Source organism: Myxine glutinosa, chromosome 8 (genome assembly GCF_964187855.1).
Source record: "Myxine glutinosa chromosome 8, kmMyxGlut1.1, whole genome shotgun sequence".
NCBI lineage: Eukaryota > Metazoa > Chordata > Myxini > Myxiniformes > Myxinidae > Myxine > Myxine glutinosa.
In genome coordinates, this window is record NC_136268.1 from 168655327 (window position 1) to 168677012 (window position 21686).

The 21686-nt window shown below is 47.0% G+C and overlaps 1 protein-coding gene across 2 annotated transcripts in view; it reads right to left on the bottom strand.

Annotated features, from left to right (window-relative positions):
- Positions 1-21686, bottom strand: part of LOC137433073 (phytanoyl-CoA hydroxylase-interacting protein-like) — a 163455-nt gene that overhangs the window by 2995 nt on the left and 138774 nt on the right. For both annotated transcript variants that reach the window (XM_078783921.1, XM_068125523.2), the window contains exon 5: positions 12624-13008. In XM_078783921.1, the coding sequence (XP_078640047.1) occupies positions 12624-13008 (385 nt within the window). The remainder of the gene's footprint in view (positions 1-12623; positions 13009-21686) is intronic.

A 21686-nucleotide genomic window follows, 5' to 3' on the forward strand; every position in this document is an offset into this window, starting at 1 on the left:
TCGGAGTTAAAGCCTTCGTGATCGGCATCCGCGACCGCCAGATATTAATTTCGGCGGTTGCGCGACAATGTATATATATATATATATATATATATATATATATATATATATATATATATATATATATATATATATATATATATATATATATAAATATATATATCTATATATATATATATATACACAAATATAACTAGTGGGGAATGCTCACACATTGTAAGCAATATCAAACTGTGCCTTGTATGTAGGTACATAATAAATAGAAGCTTTATGATTATAGGCAAGCATCACCGACCTGCTGTCAATATCAATTTCATTTTTTTATTTATCTATTTATTTTAAAGATGTGTTCACAGTTTTTACGTAAATTTGGCATTGAGATTTTTCCTTTCAGAGTTACCATATAAAAATTACCATTTTCAAATGGTAGATATCGATTGAGGTTTTTTTTTACGGACGCGTTTACGTTTATTAGGTAAATTTCCCTTTACACTTTCCAACGGTTCTGTGATTTTTTTCCCAAAGTACTGGCTTTGATGTCCTTCAGCACACCAAATTTCATCTTTCTACGACACCCGGAAGGTACTGAACATTAATATCAGTCAGTGGTTAGAAAGAGCTTTCGGGATGCGAATGGTTCGGTGGATGTGTGGAGTATCGTTGAGAGAGAGGAAGACAAATGATGAATTGCGAAAGATGCTGGGAATATTGCCTGTGATTGATGCTGTGAAGAGAAACAGGTCGAGATGGTTTGTTCATGTGTTGAGGAAGGATGAAAGTGACTGGTTGAAAAGAGTGATGGAAATGAATGTAGAGGGAAGTAGAGGACGGGGAAGACCGAGAAAGACTTGGCTACAGGTGGTGGAAGAAGAAATGCGGGCAAGGGGGTTAACAAGGGGAGATGCAGAACATAGGGCAAAATGGAGAAGATTGTCATGGGGCCCTCAAGGCTAACCCCCGCTCTAGCAGGGAAAATGGCCTTTAAATGCCTGTTGTTGTGTTGGTTAGAAAGAGCTTTATATATTATTGATACATGTATATACCATACCTTCTGGAAAACTTAAATGGGTAAAAGAAAATAATTATGAAAAGGTTCTACAAGATATTGTTATATCAAGTCAAAGTGAAATGGATAAATCAAAGGTAGAATATTATTTTGAGGTTGATTTAAAATATCCGGAAGAACTACATAACAAACATAAAGACTTGCCATATGCCCCTGATAGGATGAAACCAAAGAAGGAATGGTTTGGTGATTATCAACAATAATTTTCTACAAAAGGAAAGCCTACAGAGAAACTACTTACTACATTATATGATAAAGAAAATTATGTTCTACCTCAAAGGAATTTGAGACAATATTTGCCTGCTTTGAGAGTAAAAATGATTCATAGAGTTTTAAAGTTTAAACAAAGTCATTGGTTGAAAACATACAGTCACGTGAAAAAGTAAGTAAAAGTAAGTACACCCCATGTGAAGTTTTGACTTTTTCAACATATTTCAACATACAGCTATTTGATCTTCATTTCAACAATATTGATAGATAAAGGTGATATTAAAGCGCGGCGTTACGCGCGCTGCTTGTGAGCAAGGAGGAAGCGGACAAGCGGTAACATATAAACGTCTTTATTGTAAGACTACACTGTAACACTGTACTGTCCCGGGCTGGGCGCCCGGTGTATATCATGAGGCCACGCCTACCCCTGGTGCGTGGCCACCGCCCACTTGGTGCGCGGAATGATGTCACCACGCCAGTGGGCTTTTGTGTCCGCCACACGCGCCCCCCCAGAATTCCCGCGCACCTGGAGGGCCAGTTTGCGGGGCAGACGAATGACCCGGCCGAAGCGCCCCCTGGCGATCGGCGGCGTCCGGGGTGCAGGGATGCCAGGTGGGATGCCCCTGGCTGCCCCTGGGATGGGTGCAGGACCGGGGGGCGGCGTGGCGGCGGGGCTGGGCGGTGCCGGGGGTCCGCCCGCAGGAGGGCGGCCCCGACGTGGGGGTCGGGCCACTGGCGGTGGATGGTCCACATCGAGGTGGGCCGGCTTGAGGCGGTCTACCGAAACGCGGTCAGGAGTACCGCCGATGTCCAGGGTGAAGTGCTTCGCCCCGGTCTCCAGCACGCGGAAAGGCCCGTCGTACGGGGGCCGCAGTGGTGTCCGATGGGCATCGTGGCGGACGAAGACGTACTCCGCCGTGCGAAGCTCCGGGGCGACGTGCGTCGGTGGGTGCCCGTGGCATGCCGTTGGCACCGGGGCGAACCTCTGGGCGGTCTCTTGTAGAGCGGAGCGCTGCTGTGCCGCGGACCATGGTGCCGTGGAGTCGGGGAGGAACTCGCCCGGCACCCGCAGCGGTTGCCCGAAGACCAATTCCGCCGCGGATGCGCGCAGGTCCTCCTTGGGCGCCGTCCGGAGGCCCAGCAGGACCCAGGGGAGCCTGTCGACCCAGCCGCCGTCGCGGAGGGTGGCCCGGAGCGCGGCCTTCAATGAGCGGTGAAATCGCTCACACAGGCCGTTAGCCTGGGGATGGTAGGCCGTGGTTCGGTGCAGCCGGACCCCGAGCCCCTGCGCAACCGCCCCCCAGAGCTCCGAGGTGAACTGGGGGCCGCGGTCGGATGAGATGTCTGAGGGGGCGCCGAACCGGGCGACCCAGGTGGCGATGAAAGCCTGCGCGACATCGGCCGCCGTTGTCGACGCCAAGGGCACGGCCTCCGGCCACCGGGTGGTGCGGTCCACCATGGTGAGGACGTAGGTGAAACCCCGCGAGGGGGGCAGAGGTCCCACCAGGTCCACGTGGACGTGGTCAAACCGGCGTTCCGGCACCGTGAACGGGGCCAACGGGGCCTGGGTGTGCCGGTGCACCTTGGCGCGCTGGCACGCGAGGCACGTCCTGGCCCAGCCGCGGACGGCCTTCCGGAGGCCATGCCAGACGAACTTGTCGGCGATCAGCCTTTGGGAGGCCCTCGCGCCCGGATGGGACAGGCCGTGGATGGCGTCAAACACCTGGCGCTGCCAGCCCGCGGGCACGATGGGGCGAGGACGCCCGAGGGAGACGTCGCACAAGAGGGCCGCGCCCGCGCCGTCAAACGGCACCTCGGTGACGCGGAGGCCCGTGACGGCGGTCCGCAAGGCCTGGACGTCGGGGTCAGCGGCCTGGTCCGCTGCCATCCGGGCATAGTCGATGCCGAGGTGGACTGCGTGGGCGACGGCCCGGGAAAGGCAATCCGCCACCGGGTTGTCCTTCCCCGCGACGTGCTGGATGTCCGTCGTGTACTCGGACACGGCCGAGAGGTGACGCTGCTGCCGGGCCGACCACGGCTCGGTGACTTTGCCCATCGCAAAGATCAGCGGCTTGTGGTCGACGAAGGCAGTGAACGCCCGGCCCTCGAGCAGATGGCGGAAGTGCCTGACCGCCAAGTGAAGTCCGAGCAACTCGCGGTCGAAGGTACTGTAACGGCGTTCGGGCGGGCGAAGCTGCCGGCTAAAGAACGCCAGCGGTTGCCAAGCTCCACGCACCCATTGCTCATGCACTGCGCCCACCGCGTAGTCCGAGGCATCGGTGGTGAGGGCGATCGGTGCATCGGGCGCCGGGTGCGCGAGCATGGTGGCGTTAGCCAAGGCGAGCTTCGCGCCCGTGAACGCCGTGTCCATCTGCTCGGTCCAGGTAACGTCGCCTTTGCCCGGCTTACCTCGGAGAGCTTCGTGCAGGGGGCGCAGGAGCTGGGCGATACGGGGCAGGAACCGATGGTAAAAGTTCACCATGCCCAGGAACTCCTGCAGCCCTCTGATCGTGCGGGGGCGCGGAAACCCCTTCACCGCCTCCACCTTGGCCGGTAGGGGGACGGCTCCGTGCCTGGTGACACGGTGCCCCAGAAAATCGATTGTGGCGGCGCCGAACCGGCACTTTGCGGGGTTCACAATCAGGCCATGCTGGCCCAGGCGTTCGAAGAGCGTGCGGAGGTGGCGTAGGTGCTCTTCGCGGGACGCGCTGGCGACGAGGATATCGTCCAGGTAAACGTAGACAAAATCCAAGTCGCGCAGGACGCTGTCCATCAGTCGCTGGAACGCCTGAGCCGCATTCTTCAGACCGAAGGGCATGCGCAAGAACTCGAAGAGTCCGAATGGCGTGATGACCGCCGTCTTCGGGACGTCCTCCGGCCTGACGGGGACCTGATGGTAGCCGCGTATGAGGTCCACCTTCGAGAAGAAGGACCTGCCCGCCAAACGGGCGGAAAAGTCCTGAATGTGGGGGACGGGGTAGCGGTCGGGAGTCGTGGCGTCATTGAGACGGCGATAGTCCCCGCACGGTCGCCATCCCCCGCCGGGCTTCGGCACGATGTGCAGCGGCGACGCCCAAGCGCTCTCTGAGCGCCGAACGATGCCGAGTCGCTCCAGGGTAGCGAACTCCGCTTTTGCCACCGCCAGCTTCGTCGGCTCGAGGCGGCGTGCCCGGGCGTAGACCGGTGGCCCGACGGTGGGGATGTGATGGGCCACCCCGTGCTTGACGGCCCCCGCCGAGAAGGTGGGCCGCGTGAGGGCCGGGAAGCCGGCGAGGAGGCGGGTGAATGCGTCCGCTGCCGGAAGCGTACAGACCAACGTGGCCGGAACCGAATCGTTCGGCAAGCCGCTTGGCAAGCCGCTCGTTGAGCTGGGCAACGCACAAGCGAGCGAGCTGAACGTCTCGGCCTGGACAAGCCGTCTGCGCTTGACGTCGACCAGGAGCCCATTAGCGCACAGGAAGTCCGCGCCAAGCAGTGCCATGGGCACGTCGGCGGTGACGAACGTCCATCGGAAAACCTGCCCTCCAAACCGCAGAGAGAGGCAGCGTTTTCCGTACGTACGGATGGGCGTCCCGTTCGCGGCAAGCAGCGCGGGGCCCCCACCCGCGGCGTGCTTGTCTGACGTGCCGGCGGGAATGACACTCACCTGCGCTCCCGTGTCGCACAGGTAACGGCGCCTGGAGAAGGTGTCCGTTATGAACAGCAGGCTGTTCGAATGGCCGGCGCTCATCGCCACTATTGAGCGCCGGCCCGGGCGTTTCCCGACCCGTTGAAGGAGCACGGCGGATGACACCGCCGAGCTTCGTGGCCGAACTTGGCATGGAACCAGCACCAGGTGGTGGAGCTGGAGGAGCGCGGCTGGCTCCGCCAGGCCGGTGGAGTTGGCGGGTTTCCCCGCGGTGGCGGTTTTCGCCGCGGCGGTGGGCGGGGCGTGGCGGCGTTCACGAGGTGCGTATCAGCATGCTGCTGAACATCAGCGTGCTGTAGAAGCTGATGCTGTGGAACATGCTGCTGAACATCAGCGTCGAGGGCCGTGACGGCCACGCCGACGCTCGCCCGCATGTCCGAAGCGGCGAAGTACCTGTCCGCCTCGGCCGCCAATGCTCGGGGTTCCGTTAGCTCGGTCCCGGCCAACGCGAGGCGGACCTGCGCTGGAAGTTGGCGCCGGAAAAGCGCCCGGAATAGCGAACCGGGGGCTTCGTCGCCCAACAGTGACAGCATATGGTCCATTCGGACCGACGGGCGCGTCTCACCGAGCTCGGGGAGATCCAGGAGGCGGTCGGCCCGTGCGTCGTCCGTAAGGCCGAACGTGGCTAGGAGTAGCCGCTTGAGTGCCTCGTACTTGTGGCCGTTCGGTGGGTGGCGAAGGACGGACACAACTCGAGCGGCCGTGCCGGGCCCGAGGGAGGCGACGACGTGGCAATAGCGCGTGTCATCGCCGGTGAGGCTCCGAAGCTGAAATTGGGCTTCGGCCTGGACGAACCAGACTTCGGCCTGAGCCTCCCAAAATTCCGGAAGTTTGACGAAGTCGGCCATGGCGATGGCGTCGCGTGTGGAAGGATCGCTCCAGCAGATCCAACGTCGAGGGTCACCAGTAAAGCGCGGCGTTACGCGCGCTGCTTGTGAGCAAGGAGGAAGCGGACAAGCGGTAACATATAAACGTCTTTATTGTAAGACTACACTGTAACACTGTACTGTCCCGGGCTGGGCGCCCGGTGTATATCATGAGGCCACGCCTACCCCTGGTGCGTGGCCACCGCCCACTTGGTGCGCGGAATGATGTCACCACGCCAGTGGGCTTTTGTGTCCGCCACAATATAATATAACAAATATCATGAAACATTTACATTTTGTAGTCCATTGTATAATTTAAATAAACATAAATGCAAATTTCGCACGTGGAAAAAGTAAGTACACCCCTACATTTATCACTACTTCAAATACCTAAAATTAGAATCAGGTGCAAATGATTAGAACATCGTTGGAGAGGATCTTGGAGGAACCTGTCTTATTGAAACCTCAGACATTTCATTTGGTTTGCTCTTTGTTGTTGAAATGTGCGGCGTCACCATGCCTAGATCAAAAGAGCTCTCTGAGGCCTTCAGAAAGAAGGTTATAGATGACTACGAGTCTGGGAAGGGATTTAAAAAGATCTCCAAACAATTTGAAATCAATCATTCAACTGTCCGGAAGATCATCTACAAGTGGAGAAGATTCCAAACAACTGCCAACTTGTTCAGGCCAGGCCGCCCCAGCAAGTTCAGCCCGAGAGCAGACCGCAAGATGCTGAAAGAAGTCTCTAATAACCCCAGAATGTCATCGCGGGACCAACAGGTAGCTCTTGCCACTGTTGATGTCAAAGTGCATGAGTCTACCATTAGAAAGAGGCTGCACAAATTTTATCCACATGGGAGGAGGAAACCTTTGCTGTCCAGAAAGAACATCGGGGCAAGACTAAAGTTTGCCAATGAACACCGAGGCAAAGACCAGCACTTCTGGAACAATGTGCTCTGAACAGATGAGTCAAAGGTAGAGCTATTTGGCCACAGTACCAGAAGACATGTTTGGCAAAAACCAAAGACAGCATTTGACCACAAGAACCTGATACCAACTGTAAAGCATGGTGGTGGAAATTATATGGTTTGGGGCAGCTTTGCTGCATCAGGGCCTGGGCAGCTCACCATCATAGAATCCACTATGAATTATTCGTTGTACCAGAGGGTGCTTGAGGATAACGTGAGGCCATCTGTCGGCAAGTTGAAGCTCAACCGAAAGTGGACCTTGCAACATGACAATGACTCTAAACATACCAGTAAATCCACCAAGGAATGGCTGAAAAGAAAGAAATGGAGGGTTCTGGAATGGCCCGGATCTAAATCCCATTGAGATGTTGTGGGGGGATTTGAAATGAGCTGTGCATGCAAGAAACCCCTCAAACATCGCACAGCTGAAAGAATTCTGCATGGAGGAGTGGGCAAAAATTTCTCCCAGTCGATGTCAGAGACTGGTAGACAGTTATAAGAAATGCCTACTTGAGGTTGTTTCTGCCAAAGGGGGCAATACCACCTATTAGAGCCAAGGGTGTACTTACTTTTTCCACATGCGAAATTTGCATTTATGTTTATTTAAATTATACAATGGACTACAAAATGTAAATGTTTCATGATATTTGTTATATAATATTTCACCTTTATCTATCAATATTGTTGAAATGAAGATCAAATAGCTGTATGTTGAAATATGTTGAAAAAGTCAAAACTTTACATGGGGTGTACAGTAATCCCTCGCTATATCGCGCTTCACTTTTCGCGGCTTCGGTACATCGCGGGTTTTTCTCGCTAGTATATGTAAAATTATATATCGGATTTTTCATTATATCGCGGGATTCTGCGGCCTATAGGTATTTTAATTTTTTTAGATTTTAATTATTTTTGCAGTAAAATAAGCATTTTCTAGCCTAAAAAATTAATAATAATATAAATAAAAATATAACACATTAATTAAAACCTATATTAAAAGAATATTACAGTAAATCGAAATAAAATACACATTATAAATGAGTAGACAAAGAATCGCGCATTTTGAAAGTCCCGTATTCTGGGGGTAATTAACTTGTCCATGATTCTGGGGGTAATTAACCCATCCGTAAGGAGGGTTCTTGGACGGTTCTTCGCTACTTTAAGTAATTTGCAAGGTTGATGCCAAACTGTGTCCTGCAGTTTAATGATCAATATGGTTTTAAGAGTCATCATACTTTGGGTAACCTCTAATTTACAATAACTTATGTTTACAACTTAGAGACACATGATCATGATGACGATTTCGATGATGTTGTCTAAAGCTGCAATTAAATTAAGTCGCTGAGTAACATGAATGACCGAGGTTGTGGAGGATGGGATTTTTCGGTCATTACCTTTTGATACAGATGAGATATCTGCTTCATCACTGCATCAGATCAGGAATAACCACCCTCACCTTCTCTCCACCCCCCACTGCTTCCTACAAATTAACCATCAGGAAGCTGCTGCATATGCAAGAGGAAGCTAATGCATTTCTTATTAATTTTCAAAATTAATCATCATCTCTATTTTGAATAGCTCATGAAGACTTCTTTATGCTTAGGCCTCAGGTTTGATTAAAGGCACTTTTGTCAATTATTGCCTTTTGCTTTCAAAAACACAATTTGCATCAATGTAAATACTTTGTTGTACTGTACTTGTGTAGTTCCATGATCTTATGTGTATGTTTGTTTGTTAATTAATTGCAATTATTAAAGAACTTGCATCAATGTACTGTACAGCTATATATACACGTACAAATATTTTTCTAATACGTAAGGACTAAGGATGGGTCTCAAAAGTGTGTTTAAGAGTGTAGAAAGGGTTTATAAGAGCGTGGGAAAGGTTTATAAGAGTATGGGGAGGGTTTTTAAAGGCTTAAAATATATAAAAATAATAAAATAAATATATGGTTTCTACTTCGTGGATTTTCACCTATCGCAGGGGGTTCTGGAACGTAACCCCCGCGATAAACGAGGGATGACTGTACTTACTTTTTCACGTGACTGTATATTGACTTTAATACAAAGAGAAGAACAGAGGCAAAGACAGATTTTGAGAAGGACTTTTATAAATTGATGAACAATGCTGTGTTTGGAAAGACAATGGAATATGTTTGGAACAGACAAAATATAAGACTTTCTACATCTTGGAAACAAGCATCTAAATTAATTAATAGACCCAGTTTTCAAAGGATAGAGGTATTTTCAGAGAACTTTTGTGCTATTCATTTGATTAAAGAGAGTATTGAAATGGATACGCCTATTTATATAGGAACAACAATTCTTGACTTGTCGAAATTATTAATGTATGATTACGACTACAACAACTTTAAGAGGAGATATTTGGATGATATTCATTTACTTTACATGGATACAGACAGTTTTATTTTGAAAATCAATACAGAAGATATTTATAAGGATATATCTCAAGATATTGATAATTATGATACAGGCAATAAAAAGCAAAACAACAAGTTGCTTTCTCCAAATAATAAAAAGTTTATTGGAAAGTTTAAAGATGTATTTGGTGGCAAGGTTGTGAGTGAATTTGTGGGATTGAGAGCAAAGGCTTATGCTTATAAATATATTGATAGGGATGTTAAAAAGAGTGATAGAAAGTTGAAGGGAATAAAGAAGAATGTAATTCAAGAGACTATAAATTTTGAGCATTATTATGATTGTTTGTTGTTGAGAAGGGAAGAGTAGAGAAGGATGAATACAATAAAAAGTTATAAACATCAATTATATACGGAGGAGATAAATAAAAAGGCATGAGGGGCTTTTGATGATGAGGTTTATTTTAGATAATGGAATTGATTGCATCCCTTATGGATATAAGTGTTAAGCAATAATATAAGTATAAGTGTTAAGCAATAATATAAGTATAAGTATTGAGCAATAATATAAGTATAAGTGTTAAGCAATAATATAAGTATAAGTGTTAAGCAATAATATAAGTATAAGTGTTGAGCAATAATATAAGTATAAGTGTTGAGCAATAATATAAGTATAAGTGTTAAGCAATAATATAAGTATAAGTGTTAAGCAATAATATAAGTATAAGTGTTAAGCAATAATATCAGTGTCGTGCGAATCCCTCAAGGTTAACACCAGCGACCGCGAATGACCAGAACGGCTTTAATGGAGGTGACGACCAAATACGGATTTTGCTATCAACCGCGGGAGGAAGAAGTGAAGAGGAAGAGGCGGAAGCGCTTACCAATAGCGATCCAACCGCAGCTCCGATCCTGCAGGGGAATTAACTCAAAACGGGAATCCGGGGTAAAATGTACAAAAATAAGGGTTTATTAAACGGAGCCCGAGAACAAGGAACGTGACGGTAAATAAATAATGATCCTAAATTGGGATCCCACACACCGACTTCCAAATACGAGACAGGGGAAAATGAATTAACAAAAGAACACGTTCGGCGTGGGTTTGTGTTATGTGGTGCGAGCTTATCTGTCCGTCATCCAACGCGGCCCCGTCCGGCTCCAAGCTCCTGCGCGAGGGAACCCTCCGTCCGCCTCGCTCGCATGCTTCGCCAGGCCCCGAGCCCACACCGCTCTTAGCTCCGGAAGCACCGAGAAGGACCGCTCAAGACGAAGAGCCAAGAGCCAAGGACGAACAACGAAGAGCGAAGAACCAGCACGAAGAAGAGAAGCGCAGAGACCAAAAAGAGGGGCAAGAGTTTCAAGCACAGAGAGAGAGATCTCCAATCGAAGGAGTCCAGCGTGAAGAGCGAGCTAAGAGAGAAAATATCGTCCAGCGAGCCCTTTTGTAACTTTGCCATGTGACGTCAGTTCTGGCGCGCCACCAACCAGAGCCTCGTAGCTTCGCGCCGTCCACCGAACCTCCTCGCGCCTTCCGCGCTGATTGGTTCCAGGTTCGCGCCTTCCGCGCCAACCAATCACAGTCCTCCTGGGCGTGGTTACAGCTCGTCTCACGCGATGTTGCTAGGCCAGCTGGTGGTGCCCCGATCTGGCTTCCTGCCGGTCTTCTTCCAAGGTCATTGTAAGGGAAGGGGAATTATTTAATGTTCGCTGAGGGCCTATCTAAGTGTTTATATGAGTGTGTTGCCATAGGGGACAAAGGAATGATTACCAGGTCTGACACACAGGGGTCTCATCTTAATCCCTACAACTATTTAACACACGAACTTCCTTGTATGTTCACAGGTATACACTTACCCCGACAAACCGCCTAAAAAACAAAGAACTTATTACAAGGTAGATTCCCTATCGTGACAGTCAAAGCATGTTACCGATTCAGATCTATCTGGCTCTAGATATTGCTCCACCCAAATTCATAACATAAGTATAAGTGTTAAGCAATAATATAAGTATAAGTGTTAAGCAATAATATAAGTATAAGTGTTAAGCAATAATATAAGTATAAGTGTTAAGCAATAATATAAGTATAAGTGTTAAGCAATAATATAAGTATAAGTGTTAAGCAATAATATAAGTATAAGTGTTAAGCAATAATATAAGTATAAGTGGTAAGATAAATATAAGAGTTAAGATAAACAAACGTGATAAGCTAAAAAAAAGGGGGGTTGGAGGGGGTGTTTAACGGGCTACCGTCACCTTTTTTCTACTGATATATAAATTATAGAACCAAGCAATAACCAAACCAAAGAGTGGAGAAAAACGCAGCCTTGGTATTAAAATGGAAAGCATAACGAATGTGAAAAATATCAAATAAGTCTTATTGAAGAAATAACCAAAAGAAAAGTAAATAAAACAAATAAGTGAATAAATTTAAGTACAAATAAGTTAGAGGCTTCTCCCAGAGGAATCAACATCCTTTAATGTACAGAAAATTTTTATGTTTGCCAAGAAATCAATGGGAAAATAATTTACTGCAATCTTAAAATTATATGTAGTTCAGGAGGTGCTCAATCAAGGACATTAAGAGTGGTCTATCATTTTATCTCTGCTCAACAAAGATACTTGTACCAAGAACCAAGTTCTAACCTATTGTTTGTTAATATACTTGATGGTGATAAGTGTTATAAGAAAATTTAATTATTCCCTAAAATATAACATAAACAAATATTCATTGGTCCAGTTCGTGAGTATAATCAAATGCAGTCCCCCCTCCTTAATTCCTCCTTCCCTCATTTCTCCCTCTCCTTATCCTCTCTAATTCCCCTTCCCCCAATTTTCCCTTCCACCACAAGTAGTGGTAGAATGAGGTGTCTTGAATGAGCTGACTGACAGCGAACAAACGTCGTGAGTGAGAATGAGTGTCAGCGAATGTTTGTTGAACATCTTGAATTCTTGAGGATGGGAAGGAATTGGAGGATAAAATCTAATTGAAAATCCAGTGAGTCAATAATTAACCTTAATATTCTCCATTGACTTCAATGTTAAATTTTAGTGTGCTTCAGAACCCCCATTCTCCTACTACTAGGGGGTTTTGTTGTACTATAATTATTGTTTTGCTCTCATTTATCATTATGTGAGCTTTGTTATAGGGATGTTTGTTGTACTGTGGCTATAGTTTTGCCATCATTTATCATTATGTGAGATTTGAAGCCATGTTTCACAATCGTGCAATTTTCCATTTTCTGTGGACAATAAATATTATTATTATTATTATTATTATTATTATTTTGATTTTCTTTCTTTCACAAATGTGAGAAAAAAGATACTGCATATCGTTATGAAAAATACAGTCTTTTGAAATTCCAAGTGGAGAAAAGCTTTGCAATGATATGGTAGCTGACTTGCATTACAAAGCTAAGTTTGATTGAATGTGCGTACCTGCGTGTGTTCTCACCTGTGCGTGATGAAACACTACCTCTTCATCCTCTGCACTGCTGCGTGTCATGAAGGGGTTCGATGAAGGGTCGAGAAGCGGTAGACGCTCTCGGCAAAATATATCCCCGACAGAGCCTTGTGGTGCCAAGACGAGCACCACATAGTGGTAGGCCGTGTACATGCAATAGAAATCGGCGAAGTATAGATTGGTGCTGCCGCTGAACAGCACCGTTGCCGGTACTTCGAAGCGATGGCGACCATAGGGTGAGTCGCTGGGAGCTTTGCCCGTGTTGAACTCGGTGTTGCAACTGAAGAAGATTCCGTGAAGTTTTCCACTGATTGGTGAGCCATGGCTGCCACTGTTGTCTTTCAGATATGTGGGCATCACGGATCCACAGCTTTCCCTAAGGAGATTTATTCACATGGCCATTTCAGCACTACGTGTACAATAGAAATGCAATAGATCAATAGAATTTTTGAGGTAAAATTACACATCCCACTGTGATTCAAAATATTTGGTAGCATTCCACAGATAAATGAGATTTGTGTTAAGAAACATATTTAAGTTTAACAGGTGAATAATTACAGAATTGTACACACACACACACACACACACACACACACACACACACACACACACACACACACACACACACACACACACACACACACACACACACACACACACACACACACGTGATTGCAAAACCCCAACTCCTGTGGTTGAGGTTTAATGAGATTTTCTCGACGAAATAAGGATTTGCCTTTATAACAAAAGTACACATTATGATTTTAACGCAAACATTAAAACATCATCCTTATGATGGAAGTCATAAGCACCATGAATCATCAATTTAAAAATGAATCAGAAACAAGTACAGATACATTCAAAGTACACCACCCCCATGCCAAATATATAAATAACATCCTCCAGCGTGGCATTGCCGGGGTGCTTTAGGGGTGCAGCACATCGAGACGGTATTGGGAGGGAGAGATGTACAATAATTGATTGATTAATTGCATAATTAAAATCAATAAACAACATCAATTATATTAATTCGCTAATAGCATACCTCAACCACCAGTGTTTCATCCGCAGCTGTAACTTTTTGAAAATTAATTAAAGAAGTCATTAATCGGGAAAAATATATAATTCATTAATCAATAAATAATAAATCGATTAATTCATTAATCAATAAATGAAAAAATATCCTTTATAGCCACATCACTTGGTAATGTAGTGTCCAAATATCAGCTTCCTCGCTCAAAAGGTGCCTGAGATATTGGCCAGATGAGAAAGAAAATAAATAAGTACTTACAACAACAACAACAACAGGCATTTTAAGGCCATTTTCCCTGCAAGAGTGGGGGGACAATCTTCTCCATTTTGCCCTATTTTCTGCATCTCTCCTTGTTAACCCCCTTGCCCGCATTTCTTCTTCCACCATCTTTAGCCAAGTCTTTCTCGGTCTTCCCCGTCCTCTACTTCCTTCTACATTCATTTCCATCACTCTTCTCAACCAAACCTCTCAATCAAATAAGTACTTAATTAATCGATAAAAATTAAGGAACTAATCAATTAATTGATTAATCAAAAACAATAAATACTGTTCTTTCCAAAGTACTTGCTCACTATTGTGCCAAAATTTCAGCTTTCTAGCTCAAAGGATGGCTGAGATATTGCCTGGACAAACAAACAAGAAACAAAGAAAATAAGAAACAGGAGTGAATACTGAGTACTCCCTTTCAGCGCGCGACATCGCCAGGCCCCCTTCGGTGCCTGGTGATGACGTCATGCTGCGTCTGGAGATGGAATAAGAAAGGAGCTGTGTACAATGAGACATTCTTTCCCATTTCAAAAACCAAATGCAAAGGATGCTGAATGAATTAATAAATTAATTAATTAATGGCTTTCCAAAAAATGGTTTAATTAGGTCAATCAGGAAATATCATGTGAAAGGTAACCAGACTAGGAGGTGTAATGGTTTAAGTGTCCGCTCTGAGTCTGAGAGATCGAAGGTTCGAACCAATGCCGAGTCTGGAAGGTCGGGAGGTTCGAACCATGGCCAAGTCGGGGAAGTCGAAGGTTTGAACCCTGGCCGAGTCTGGGAGGATGAAGGTTCGAACCATGGCCCAGTCAGAGCAAAGACTTTAAAAATGGTATGTGCTGCTTACTTGTTTGACGCTCAGCATTTAAAAGCATTGGACACGGCCAAACAACCATGGGTTGACAACCATTGAAGGCCCAATGGCCTTCTCTTGTGTTGCAGTTATTTGTAAGGGAACATATATTAGAATGTGAAAGTTAACAAAGGTAGGTAGGGTAACTGCGAGGCAAAATGAAGCTCATGTTTCATTGGATCAAGACGGCAAAATGGAATCATTGTGGTCATAGCAGCTTCAGACAGAGCAATGTTACAAAATCTCAAGGTGAGTGTTGTTCTGGTGCGTGGTGGAAAAGGGTTGATAAAAGTGTGCTAATAGGCCCTGGGAAGCCTCGTGAAGCTGATGATATCGCTAACATCCCTGGGAAGCCTCGTGAAACTGATGATATCGCTAACATCCTGGGAAGCCGAGTGAAACTGATATCGCTAACATCCCTGGAAAGCCTGCCTAGTCAAACTGACGATATCGCTAACATCCCTGGGAAGCCTGTCTAGTCAAACTGACGATATCGCTAACATCCCTGGGAAGCCGAGTGAAACTGATGATATCACTAACGGCCCTGAGAGGCGTATTGAAACCACGATATCACCAACATCACTGGAAAGCCTGCTTACTCAAACTGATGATATCGCTAACATCCCTGGGAAGGAAGCCTAGTGAAACTGATATCGCTAACACCCCTGGGAAGCCCAGTGAAACTGATATCACTAACATCCCTGGGAAGCCTGCTTAGTCAAACTGATGATATCACCAACATCCCTGGTAGTCAGGGCCCTTCGGGATATTTTGGTTCAAATTCTTCCAAAAGCATCAAATTTGGCGCAGATGTTGCCCATGCCATACTCTTTCGATTTTTGACGGGCGCCAAGGGCGGTATGATCCAGGGACCATGCCGGTCCATCCCGCCATGTCACCTGACCTATGACGTCATAATTAGGATATGCATCCAATCACATGGCGTACTATAAGTGGTCAAAGTTCAAAATGAATCGATCGAAAAATGAAGGCAGGGATCCATTTTTAAGATTTTCATAAAATCCAATATGGCCGCCAGGTCACATGACCTACGACGTCATATTTATGACATGTATACAATCATGTATACATGAACCCGGATCATGATCGCACAAAAATTAAACACAAGGATATGGCATACAGTTCATAAAACATCAAAATCCGTACCTTTGTAATTAGACTGATGAACTGCATATGCCTGAAAATTAGGAAATAGACATGTAAATATTTCCTCTAATTGTAAAAAATAAGGTCAGAGTTCGATTACCCAACCCAGAAACATAAAATGGTGAACCTCACGTAAATCTTGACAAAAAACTCAAAAACCGACATGTTTGACTCAAAAATGACCTTTAAGATGAGCTTGAGGGTTGACCTTGACCTCGAATCATCAAAATAACATCATAATTGGATTCCTCGACCTCGAAAACCCCTGAAAAGTGGTATCATACATGATTCCAACCCTTTTGGTTATTTCACTGATTTTCCTCTAATCCGGGTGGCGGCCATTTAGTATTTCGCCAATATGGGGCCCCCGGGGGGGAGCGCCCATCTAGGCGCCAGTCAAAAATCGAAAGAGTATGGCATGGGCAACATCTGGGCCAAATTTGGTGCTTTTGGAAGAATTTGAACCAAACGGCCCCAAAATATCCCTAAGGGCCCTGACTATGGGAAGCCGAGTGAAACTGATGATATCACTAACAGCCCTGGGATGCCTATTGAAACCAACGATATCACTAACATCAGTGGGAAGCTGAGTCAAACAGATGATATCGCCAACAGCCCTGGGAGGCCTAGTGAAACTGACGATATCGCGAACAGACCTGGGAGGCCAAGTGAAAATGACGCTATTGCTAACCACTCTGGGAAGCTGAGTCAATGTGACGATATCACGTGCAGCCCTGGGAAGCCTCGTCAAAGTGACGATATCGCTAACAGCCCTGGGAAGCCCAGTGAAACTGACCATCGCTAACAGCCCTGGGAAGCCCAGTGAAATTGACGATATCGCTAACAGCCCTCGGAAGCCCAGTCAAATTGACGATATCGCTAACAGCCCTGGGAAGCCTGGTCAAATTGACGATATCGCTAACAGCCCTGGGAAGCCTGGTGAAACTGACGATATCGCGAACAGACCTGGGAGGCCAAGTGAAAATGACGCTATTGCTAACCACTCTGGGAAGCTGAGTCAATGTGACGATATCACGTGCAGCCCTGGGAAGCCTCGTCAAATTGACGATATCGCTAACAGCCCTGGGAAGCCCAGTGAAACTGACCATCGCTAACAGCCCTTGGAAGCCCAGTGAAATTGACGATATCGCTAACAGCCCTTGGAAGCCCAGTCAAATTGACGATATCGCTAACAGCCCTGGGAAGCCTGGTCAAATTGACGATATCGCTAACTGTTACGGATCCGTCACTTCCTTCTTTGTGGTTTTCATCTACTTGAAGCATTTTTAGTTTCAGGTACTATTATTGTTATGGTTTCGGTGTGAAATGGAGATTAACTGTCTTCAAAGGTAAAAATAGTGTTTCAGAAGAAAAACGAAATTGGTGAAGAAGAATCCAGAAGAAGAGGAAAAGGAGGCGGGCGATAGGATCGAGAAAGATCGGAGCAGAAAGGCTGATCGGCTTCGTGGTAGCGAGCGGACCTTGTGGACATTGGTCGCGAGCGAATGTTCATTTCCCTGGGAAAGGGTTTCCCGTGACAGTGTCGTTCTTGCTGTTGAAAATAAACCTGCGTGACGGGTTTTGTTTTCGAGAGTGAATCATCGTTGGAGAGCAAGCTAACGCCTCCATTATCGGCCGGTCTGCCATTTCACCTCGCATCAGCCCTTCACCCGGTTCCATGTGTGTGTCGTGGGTTTTCCCGAAGCAACCTCAGCTTGGTAACCAATGATTGTCATGTCGGCTTCATTGTCTGGTGAACGGAAGGTGTGAATTTCCACTCACCTTTTGGGTGAACCATTACCGGACCGACTTCGGCCCTACCTCTCACCAAGCGGCTCTTCTGCAGGTTTGCCTGTTGACCGACCTGTGTTCAGGTCTCCGTACGACGTTTTCGTGTGATGGCCCGAGCGGGGATCGACTTTGGCCTTGTGTCGTGACACCGTGACTTTGAGGAATGATACAGTTCGCTCATGTTGGAGTACTGCGAGTGGAAATATTGGTGGTACCATCATATGAATTGTATGGTTTATGATGTGCAAATGAGAGTTTCCTTGTACTTGCGTTAAGTGTTATTATTGTGTGAGTTTGAATACAATAATTGGTTTGTATCAATTGCTTGGTGTGGTTCTACCATTGGTCATTGGGACACACACATAATGGCACATCTTTCTGCCATGACTCCTTTCGAGGCTCGGAGGTACATCCTGGCCAGGGTTTGGGGAGGAGGACGTAACACTAACCTCCCTGGGAAGCCAAGTGAAATTGACGATATTGCTAACAGCCCTGGGAAGCCCAGTCAAATTGTCGATATCGCTAACCGCCCTGGGAAGCCAAGTGAAATTGACGATATTGATAACAGCCCTGGGAAGCCCAGTGAAATTGACGATATCGCTAACAGCCCTGGGAAGCCTAGTCAAATTGACGATATCGCTAACAGCCCTGCGAAGCCTAGTCAAATTGATGATATTGATAACAGCCCTGGGAAGCCTAGTCAAATTGACGATATCGCAAACAGCACTGGGAAGCCCAGTCAGTTGACGATATCGCTAACAGCCCTGGGAAGCACAGTGAAATTGACGATATTGCTAACAGCCCTGGGAAGCCCAGTCACATTGACGATATTGCTAATAGCCCTGGGAAGCCCAGTCACATTGACGATATCGCTAACAGCCCTGGGAAGCCCAGTCACATTGACGATATCGCTAACAGCCCTGGGAAGCCCAGGCACATTGACGATATCGCTAACAGCCCTGGGAAGCCCAGTCAAATTGACGATATCGCTAACAGCCCTGGGAAGCCCAGTCAAATTGACGATATCGCTAACAGCCATGGGAAGCCTAGTCAAATTGACCATATCGCTAACAGCCCTGGGAAGCCAGGTCAAATTGACGATATTGATAACAGCCCTGGGAAGCCCAGTCACATTGATGATATTGCTAACAGCCCAGGGAAGCCCAGTCACATTGACGATATCGCTAAAAGCCCTGGGAAGCCCAGTCAAATTGACGATATTGCTAACAGTCCATGGAAGCCTAATGAAATTGACGATATCGCTATCAGCCATGGGAAGCCTAGTCAAATTGACGATATCGCTAACAGCCCTGGGAAGCCTAGTCAAATTGATGATATTGATAACAGCCCTGGGAAGCCCAGTCACATTGACGATATCGCTAACAGCCCTGGGAAGCCCAGTCAAATTGACGATATTGATAACAGCCCTGGAAAGCCTAATCAAATTGACAATATCGCTAACAGCCCTGGGAAACCCAGTCAAATTGACGATATCGCTAACAGCCCTGGGAAGCCCAGTCACATTGACGATATCGCGAACAGCCCTGGGAAGCCCAGTCACATTGACGATATCGCTAACAGCCCTGGGAAGCCCAGTCACATTGTCGATATCGCTAACAGCCCTGGGAAGACCAGTCACATTGACGATATCGCTAACAGCCCTGGGAAGCCCAGTCACATTGACGATATCGCTAACAGCCCTGGGAAGCCCAGTGAAATTGACGATATTGATAACAGCCATGGGAAGTCCAGTGAAATTGACGATATCGCTAACAGCCGTGGGAAGCCTAGTCAAATTGACGATATTGATAACAGCCCTGGTAAGCCCAGTGAAATTGACGATATCGCTAACAGCCCTGGGAAGCCCAGTCAAATTGACGATATTGATAACAGCCCTGGTAAGCCCAATGAAATTGATGATATCGCTAACAGCCCTGGGAAGCCCAGTCACATTGACGATATCGCTAACAGCCCTGGGAAGCCCAGTCACATTGACGATATCGCTAACAGCCCTGGGAAGCCGAGTCAAATTGACGATATCGCTAACAGCCCTGGGAAGCCCAGTCAAATTGACGATATCGCTAACAGCCCTGGGAAGCCCAGCGAAATTGACGATATCGCCAACAGCCCTGGGAAGCCTAATCAAATTGACGATATCGCTAACAGCCCTGGGAAGCCCAGTCAAATTGACGATATCGCTAACAGCCATGGGAGTCCAAGTGAAATCAGCGATATTGCTAACAGCCCTGGGAAGCCTAGTCAAATTGACGATATCGCTAACAGCCTTGGGAAGCCTCGTCAAATTGACGATATCGCTAACCGCGTCCTTGGTTGGTGTCCTTGTGTTTATACTTCTCCCACCCCCCCTTCCCACGCCGCCTCCCCCCAAGCCCTCTCCCTCCCACACATTCCCGATGTACCTGCTCTCAAATGTTGTGATTATGTGCTTCCCCTTCTCACCCCATCTTGTCTACCGCTCCCCTTTTTATATACTTTGATTTGTTTGTGTGATAAATGTTAGCTCTTTCACGAGCCTCGATTATGTATACAAAAAAAACCAAAAAAAAAAACCGCCCTAGCAGGCCACGTCAAATTGACGATATCGCTAACAGCCCTGGGAAGCCTAGTGAAATTGACGATATCGCTAATTGCCCTGGGAGGCCAAGTGAAATTGACAACATCGCTAACAGCCCTGCGAAGCCCAGTCAAATTGACGATATCGCTGACAGCCCTGGGAAGCCCAGTCAAATTGACGATATCCCTCACAGCCCTGCGAAGCCGAGTCAAATTGACGATATTGCTAACAGCCCTGGGAAGCCCAGTTAAATTGATGATATCGCTAACAGCCTTAGGAAGCCTAGTCAAATTGACGATATCGCTCACCACCCTGGGAGGCCAAGTCGAATTGACGATATCGCTAACAGTCCTGGGAAACCCAGTCAAATTGACGATATCGCTAACAGCCCTGGGAAGCCTGCTGAAATCGGCGATTTTTCTAACAGCCCTGGGAAGCCCAGTGAAATTGACGATATCGCTAACAGCCTAAGGAAGCCTAGTCAAATTGACGATATCGCTCACCGCCCTGGGAGGCCAAGTCGAATTGACGATATCGCTAACAGCCCTGGGAAGCCCAGTGAAATTGACGATATCGCTAACAGCCCTGGGAAGCCAAGTGAAATTGACGATATCGCTAACAGCCCTGGGAAGCCCAGTCAAATTGACGATATTGCTAACAGCCCTGGGAAGCCTGCTGAAATCGGCGATTTTTCTAACAGCCCTGGGAAGCCCAGTGAAATTGACGATATCGCTAACAGCCTAAGGAAGCCTAGTCAAATTGACGATATCGCTCACCGCCCTGGGAGGCCAAGTCGAATTGACGATATCGCTAACAGCCCTGGGAAGCCCAGTGAAATTGACGATATCGCTAACAGCCCTGGGAGGCCAAGTGAAATTGACGATATCGCTAACAGCCCTGGGAAGCCCAGTCAAATTGACGATATCGCTAACAGCCCTGGGAAGCCCAGTCAAATTGACGATATCGCCATTCTGATGCTATATCGGCACTTTCATCCCCATCAGACCCTGTGTCGCAAGCATGGTTTAACAGGTATGATTTGTCCAATTTGCAGCACATGTCTGGCCATTTGTCAAACCATGGAAATGTTGCGGGCATCACACCATTATCATTGAGGCCATGCTCTTTATTGCCATAACTGGCACGATATAGTCTTTCAAGGATGTATATAAGATGTTATTCGAACATTACCAAACTCACACACTTCCAGGAAGCACCTTGTTGCTGTCACCTCATTTTTGGATTTCCTGGGTGGTGTATAAGTAGGGTGGGCTTGCAAGTTGGTCATGTGCACCTCCCCAAAATGCCACATATATTTGCTCACAACCCATGCCTGTTTTCCCACAAGTGAAGTTTCTTGCCCAACTC